Genomic DNA, 8373 nt, shown 5'->3' with positions numbered 1-8373 from the left:
AAAGAAAAATGAGGATTGAGAACCTTTTTACAATAAAAAGCTGTTAATCAACTTCCTTCATAAAATATACTTCATAGGACAGACATGTCAATCATACCAAAATGTTAGTCATTTTCTAATTTTAGGATAATTGAGAAATTGTGATTTTTCAAATGACTCTTTACCTTGGGTAAACAAAATAATCATATTTCATTATCACTAAATAGCTTGAAAGCTAAGCTCATTTCAATTATGTTTGAGATTGTAAAAAGACTGAGGGTTTGCCAAATTAGAAATCCAATAAGACCAATATTTACGAAATAAATTAAAACCAAATTATTACTCTATTGAAAGTACTGATATGAAATTAAATGGTATAAAACTTTAAAATTACTAAAGTATGAAAAAAAAGTAATTTTACATATAATACACTACTATTATAATACCCAAGGGTTAAGTCGTAGAGTGACTTGTAATTCCTTTATTAAACTTGATCCAACTACACATACCATTTCTATTATAATACAAGCTTATATACAAGCATACACATTCCTTTAAATATCTGTATTAATAAAAATTAAATTGGTTTGTTTGCTTTACACACTCCATATGTGCAGGATTTGATTTGCATCTTAGAAATTTAAGACAAATTCTAAAAAGTCCTAAAATTGGATTTCTACTTTCCACAAATGTAACAAAATATACCATTTCGTAACTTAATTTTACTATACTTCATAAATATTGGTTATGTTTTTTTTGCATCATAAGAAGAAACATACTAAACATACATTTGGTAGACAAGGAGTCATAATTTTTTCTGAACAGTTGTTTTTGAATCCTCCATCAAAAACTGAGCCAACCCTGAGTTTTCTTTAGCACAAGAATGGGCCCACAACTTTTCACACAATAGAATGTATAGTTCTATTAAGAGTGCATTACCACGTATTAATTATCTACTGCACTCGTATATTTATCTGCAAAGACTGTACATCACATTAAATCAGTTCGTACTTATTACTCATATACTTAAAATAAGTTATTAGAAATATTTAATATTTGGGTTATTCCATGGAATTCAACAACACATTACCATGGTCCGAAGATTTTATTGAAAGTTATTATACATAAACATCTACATAAAATAAATGGAAAAAGTTGACATTTAAAAGAGTTCACCACCCTCATAAGCTCTTCAGGCCTGGAACTGTTTAGCTGATTTTACCTATATAATTAATAAAATATCTTGACCCATATTAAAATATGTTGAAGTGAATCAGAGTAACCCATTTTATTGTGGCGCTTCACTATTATATTTTGAGCATTTAAAATGACTTTTAACTCTATATATTAATAAAATATGTGTTTGCTCATAAAAAAAACAGTTTGGAATATATATAATATCATTACTGGAAATAATTTGTTAATGTGTGATTAAAGTTCTTCATTATAATTTAATATTAAAAAAATAACTCTTTAAAATGTATATATACAGTACTTGTAAAGCCATTATATGGATGAAAAATAGTGGAATCGTAAATAAAATGTAAATTATTATATTGGTATTATTTATTAAAAAAAACATTCCTTTATTACTTGCTTAAATGATATTACAAGTTACTAAAAAAGCCTACTCCAAATTGGTTACTACACCATGTTAATTTTATACAACTTTTCACATCTAATACTGGGTTTAATATTAGTTCTCTCAGATAGTTTAGTGTGTTTACAACCTCAATAGGTCTTTCTATAAAGTAACATTGGCCTTCTTGTTTTGATGTGCTGCTGCATCACAGGTGATGTATCGATGACATATTACTACGAAAAGCCCTGGACATAAGAGTAAATTAATTGTGGCACCGTTTTTAAGCATAAACTGAACTGAAATTCTACGTATTTTGTGACAAATTAGCTACATAAAAACAAGTTCAGCAAGCGTAGCTTTTTTTATAGAAAGGCCTATAACAACATAACATAAAAAGCATATATTCAAAAGATACTGAGGGAAACTATTGGCTATACTCTGCCTGTTCAGTGTAGTCCATATTTTATTTAATCTCTTAGTGCTATAGAGTTGCAACGAATTTAATATTTTTGGGCACATGCAACTCAAGCGTGCGGAGACTGTACTACTAATGTTTGGTCTTGTAACATAAGAACATTTTATTATTTTATAATAATATATATATTTTGGAACTCCCTAAAGCTTAACCAATTTACCTTTTAACATTTTGATTAAACCAAGTTCATGAACATTCTAATTCTAATATTACTTTTTCAAATTTCTTGTATATGAATTACTAAAAACATCTTTATATCCAAAAATAAAATTTTTATTTTTGTAAATCCCTTACACCCAAAAAAACAAAGCAATTCAATTTGTATCGCTAAAAAGTATTATCAGATTCAAATTCCTAATAAATCACATTGCGAATGTTTGAAAAAATATTATAATACTTGGGAATTAAATTTTAAAAGGTAAAAGTAAAAAATTCTTTAACATGTCTGAAGGTTTCACGTTTCAATCAATGAGCAATTTTAGCTGTCATTTTTATGGTCTGTTTCCTTGACTTCACAGTTTTCAGCAGGTGTAGCATCAAAACTTTTCTGCGCCACCCTTTGTACATACCAGCTATGTTAAAACATATTTTCCAATATAATGATGTAAGAAGGAACTGACTCATGTTTTTAACATCATTTATGAAATCAGTAGGTCTGTGTTGCTATACAGTGTTATGCTTAGATAACCTCTCAAGATAGCAAACAGTTGTCGATACGGTTTTTGCTGTAGTTTTAATGGATTCCTTAGTAAACCATATGTTTCAATTACCATCAGAAATGTTGGGTGTTTCATGTTATCTTTAAAACCATTGTCTTTCACCATGATGAGGCCAAGAGTTCATTCTAAATTTGAATTAAACCTGGCGACTTTTTGATTGAGCAAAGATTTAGACAGTGGAATTGTGTTTAATTTCATGCGGTCATGATCAGCCATTCCCATTTTATAGTAATAGGTTACACTTTTTTGATGAGTTTTAGCCACTGGATCCCTAATAGCATCTTCGGTTATTAAAGGGTTAAATTAGTCAAGATAGGGGAGAAACACACACTCCCCCTCCAGCTATTCTGGATTTTATTTTTAAATATTTCCCCATAACATGTAGTCTTTCATTCTCTTAATTTTCCTCTAAGACAGATTCAGAAGGGGATGAGGATGTTTCTTCCTTCATGAGCCTGGTGGATCCCTTTAAAAATCATGGTTTTTATTTTTTCAATAGCATGCTTGGTTCACTATAATAGAATTATCAAGCTACCATTTATATAATATAGTGGTATGAATTTTACTATCTTATTCACAGGTGGTCTGAGTAAAAATTTATTTTAACTGTGTATTTTCATTCACAACACCAACTTTTCCTTAAGTACTAGGGACGCACCAATATGGGTACAGCCTATATCGCCTGATAATATCTGAGTTTGAATGTAGGAACTGGCTTGTGTCAATAAGCGAATTTCAATAATATCTGACACAAGACCAGTTAGACGAACAAGCAGACAAGGATGGTACTTTGACGTCATACCTCAGCATGACCTATGACGTCAGCTTTGGCTTTCCTTAGTTGTGACAAGTACCATCCTAATAGTTAATTTTAAAGCCGATAGATGGCAGTGCGGTTAATATAACTAGCTTATTCCATCTTGGAATAAGCTTTTTTTTGTCATTTCATTGTTCAGTATATTCTCATTCCAGCATTTACGCTGCTTAGGCTTTCCTCTCGGCCTTTACATCATACAGGGTTTCCTTAATACATACCCATCGCAAGATATTGTAGCAGTACCGCTTAAAGACCAAGAACAGAGTGAGTTTCCCCCCTTCTCATCCTGTACTTATTTTTGTGTTGAGTGACAACTGATTGACATCTCTGACAACTTAATTGACAGATCTGACAGATTGAGTGATGCTAATTATCGATATTCTATTCAAAAACAGTCTGAGCCATTGGTCAAGCTGTCCACGCTGTCACTCCTCAAGAAATTGATAAGTTCAGTTTCGTGGGGGCCAAAATTCAAGTATGGGAAAATAGAATCTCTCTTCTCGGCCTTTAAGATCATACCAAAAGTCTGGGCTAAAAATATGTAATTGCATTCATACTGAATTATAAGAAGTGTTCGAAAAATAAACAGTGTATCATTTACTATATTTATTTGTTCTAAATATTTAAAATTATGATGCCGATAAACACAGGAAATATGGGAAACAATATTTATTAATAGTTTTATAGCATCCAAGTTACTCAAATGTTCAATAAAAAATCATTTTATATCAGCAGGTCTAAAGAACTTCAGTATTTGCTGCAGTACTTCATCGACGACTTACTGAGCCACCAACATCATTGTTCTTCGATATCTACTTCATGGGGAACAATACATTCTTCATCAATGTAAATGGCATCTTCAACATCTTCATTTCTCTCATCTGTCTTTTTAACTTCAGGCTGAACTTTTTGAATCGTCAGAATCTGAATAATTGGTCTTTTCCTTTCACTGGATGAATTTGGTTCTGGATTCGAAAGAGGAGATGGTTTTTTAAGTTTTTCCCCTTTATTTTTTTTAGGTGTCTTTGGGAGTTTTGGAGGTTTTGGAGGTTTTTCTTTTTTGGGCTTATCATGGTTTTCCAAATGTTTCTTAAGATTTCTCGCAACACTAAAGGCTTTGTTACACAAGTGGCAAATATGATTTTTCTCCGGATTATGCAAACGAATATAATGCTCCTTTAATGTGGTATCCCTAGTGAATGTTTTCGAACAAACCAGACATATGTATGGTTTCTCATTAGTATGAGTCATCATGTGCCTTTTAAGAGTTCCGTTTTGAGAAAAACCCCTTTGACAAATAGTACAGTGATACGGAGTTTCTTTGGTATGCGTTCTTATGTGCCTCCGAAATGTACTATTCTCACTAAATCCACGATTGCATTCAGTGCAAACATAAGGCTTTTCTTTAGTGTGAACACGCATATGTTCTTTCAGAGTAAAATTTCGGCTGAAACTCTTAAAGCATATGTTGCAGACATAAGGTTTATTAACTTCCGGAGTGTTGCTAGTTTTGTTTGCCTCCGAAACTGGCACTTTACAAAATCCTGTAATTAGATACACATTAATATTACATAAAATACCTGAATTTTGAAAGAAAGCGTCAGTTATCTGGGTTATAAATAATCAAGTTTCTTCTTAATATATTTAGCCTCTATTTAGAAGTTATATATGATCCAAGAATTTATCCCAGTTTAAGTCTACCATTTAATGTAAATTAAAAGAGACTCAAAACGGTTTTAAAATTCCAATATATTTATTTATAAAATCCAACATTTCGGAGGAACTCTTCCTCCTTCTTCAGGGATTTTTACATGTCTGACAATATAATCAATCATAAATAAATATATTGTGAATTTTAAAACCGTTTTAAGTCTCTTTTAATTTAGTTTTTTTCACAATGTGCTTCTCTTTACTGCTTACATAATACACCCAAAATTTAACAAATTGATTTCTACACTCTTTTGGGTATATAGATTATTATTGGATACAGAACTCTCTTCATTTCCGACTAAAACCATTTGGCTCAAAATGTTTTCAATAAACTGATCAAATGTCTGGATTTTGAATAACTCTATTTTGTCAAATATTACTGATCAAAGTTATAGCATTTTTGGTTGAACAAAACTGGATAAGGAACTAAATATTCAAAATTGTGCAATAACAATATAAAACAAAGATCTATTGATATAAATATTTATATCCAGTTGACATGGCTCCATGGATCAGCTCTCGTGTAATATTTTAACTCAAAATTACGAATACCATTTTATTTTTGGGTTTGTTTAGTTTTCAAATTCACAACAACACAAGTAAAAGCACTGATGTTAAATCATATTATAGCAATTGGAAATTTAGGAAAGGATTTCGAATCAGAGCCACTTTTTGTCCTTGAAATTTTCTGAAAAAGATGAGATAAAGGATTGGACTAATTAACTATTGGGACGTTACGACTTCCCTAAAAAAAACTCTTATTCCCATCTTTCCTCTGGCTTATCCTATTTAAAAAACATAGCCCCTCCTATTCTATTTTCCAAATCAAGGGATGGGAATAAGCACTAGATAAAGAAATTTAGTAGCTTCAAAATTAAATACTGCTTGTATCAATGTTACCCCAGAAATATATGACTTGTTTTTAAAATTTGTGATAGAATTCACAATCCCAACTAAATCCTGAGGAAAAAACTTGTTCGTGTTATAAAGAACTTTTATCATGCATGAAAAGGGCCTTCATCATGGTTCCACCCCTACTTTGTGTAAACAAGGTAAGAAAATGTTACTTTTAACAGCAGTATATCCTGAAAGGTTTCAAAGTCAGACTGTAATGTAGAAAACCTTTCCTAAAATCCTCCTCATTTCGATCAAATCTAGCCATAGCCAAACTACATGTAACCATATTCATAACGAGTCTCACTCCTAGTAATTAAAAGAAAATTTGCCCCCCCCCCCCCTCCAAGTTACTGTGTTGCATTGTTAAAATTTCACACTTAAGTTTGCCCACACTATGTGGAAATTTTAGTTTAAATATTGACATTGCATTTCCCTTGAGAATCCTACTCACGGTCAACCAACCCTCATTCTTTATCACTTACTGTCAAACAAATCTCGCTTGACAAAGTTCAAGGCTGTATTAGTCACTATAGTTAATTGGCTCAAGTTGGGAGCGATATGATGTCCACTTGGATTACTTAACGCATAGCGATATTCCGGTTTAGCAAAAAACTGGAAACATGTGGTTATGCCGCTCTAGTGGCGAGGCGAGAAAATGCAAAGCTATATCTGTGCAAGCGTAAAAAATGGGGCACAGAATAGATTTACATAGTAAAAAGTGTGCCCCATTTTTAGCGCATGCGCAGATGTTTTTACGTCTAACTTTCCCAATAGTGCGCCATTAGTACATAATTTTCCACCAGGGAGGGACATTTCTACAATTACGGAATCTCCCTATGCATTAATTAACCCAAGATGTTCATAAGTGTTTTAAAATTTTAGGTAGTTTTCTCTACAGAGGAATATATATTTAATGAAGGAGGAAATTTGCTGATAAACAGAATAATATAAAGCTTTTTTTGCAAATCCGTTCGTTTAAGAAATTATCCCCCGACTAAAACTTAGAACTACATTCTTGAATCAGCCTTTATAATATGTGTGAAAACATTTGCGAAATTTAATCATGAAATTTAAAAAAGATACCAATTATATTGTTTCTGTGTTCAGTATGTCCATTAGCCCAAAATTCTTTCATCATAATTTCTTCTTGTTGAAGTTGAGGTTCAGTGTGATAAACAATTGCTTCAGCCATCTTAAACGCTTATGCTATGGACCTGGGGCCTAGGCCTACAGTGTCACTGTACTATGTAAACATTAATAATTAAAAAGACTTCCGAACTATGTAAAAAATTATTTTTAAATTACTACTATCGGTTATTTACAATTTTATATACTCCAGCTGAAACCGATTTAAAATTTTGCCTAAACAGTGTTAGCAGTTTTACTTTGTTTTGCGGAACGCAATAACGTAAAATACCCACAGATCAGTCTCGGAAATAAGACTGGTCTTCTGGTCAAAAAGCTTTTTATTGCTTGGACCAGTTTTTGAACAAAAGGGAGACGATTTTTAGTCCGCATATAAATTTAATTGATAAGTCATATCCTATAGAAATAAATATAAAATAACCTTCTAGGACAGTTATTAAAATACGTCGGATGCATTGAATTGGGAATAATACTGCTAGAATTACAATTACGATTTCGGTTGCCATGGTTACGCGGGACAGGGCGGCGATTCTGTAAGAAATCGAATGAGAATTCGATCTCGATACCCTATACCATGTCGAGATCGACTTCGACAATTTACATTGATTTATGCTTATTCGAAATCTTTACCGAATACCATTCGTCGAGAGTTCGAAATCTGGGAAGGAGCTATTTTCGGTCGGTCGGTTAAACGGTTACAATGGCTAGACATAAAGTCATATATAAGCCAAAGAAGACGCGTGTTTGCCCTCATGAGAATTTTGCGTCAGGAAAGAAATGCGCCGGCTCACGTGTATAAAGAACATACTAATGTTAATTTTCGTAAAGATATTTTAAGGTAAAATATATAATGTTACTAAAACTAAGTACAAAAAGATAATATTATTATTATTATCATCATCTTATGGTATAAATAATTAAAATTATATGTAATATTTTTATAATACCGGGCAATTTTAAAGCTTCCCATGGAGGCAGAGTTAATTCATTTCGTATAAAATTACTTTTGGAAAAAGATGAAAACTCATTCATTTGGAACTAAACATAT

The 8373-nt window shown here is 31.8% G+C and overlaps 1 protein-coding gene across 2 annotated transcripts; it reads right to left on the bottom strand.

The window, feature by feature from the left end:
- Positions 1-4226: 4226 nt before the first annotated feature.
- Positions 4227-7590, bottom strand: LOC149959037 (uncharacterized). 2 transcript variants are annotated; one of them, XM_090165127.1, is made up of 3 exons: positions 7502-7563; positions 7263-7422; positions 4227-5116 (listed from the first exon to the last, which is right to left on the bottom strand). In XM_090165127.1, exons 2-3 carry the CDS (start codon positions 7369-7371, stop codon positions 4368-4370), a joined length of 858 nt encoding a protein of 285 aa, XP_090021253.1. In that variant the 5' UTR covers positions 7372-7422; positions 7502-7563; the 3' UTR covers positions 4227-4367. The 2 variants fall into 2 exon arrangements, with proteins under 2 accessions (XP_090021253.1, XP_090021252.1); XM_090165126.1 differs by having other exon boundaries at positions 7263-7590.
- Positions 7591-8373: the final 783 nt, after the last annotated feature.

The sequence above is a fragment of the Leiobunum rupestre genome, chromosome 2 (genome assembly GCF_980474605.1).
Source record: "Leiobunum rupestre chromosome 2, qqLeiRupe1.1.hap1, whole genome shotgun sequence".
Classification (NCBI taxonomy): Eukaryota; Metazoa; Arthropoda; class Arachnida; order Opiliones; family Sclerosomatidae; genus Leiobunum; species Leiobunum rupestre.
This window is presented reverse-complemented; position numbering and strand designations above follow the sequence as displayed.

What these genes read in the sequence shown, in the direction of transcription:
- LOC149959037 (XM_090165126.1), bottom strand. Translation starts at nt 7,371, where the DNA reads ATGGCTGAAGCAATTGTTTATCACACTGAACCTCAACTTCAACAAGAA. An exon ending in ACACAGAAACAATATAATTG is followed by an intron (nt 5,117 to 7,262) that starts GTATCTTTTTTA and finishes ATCTAATTACAG; the next exon opens with GATTTTGTAAAGTGCCAGTT.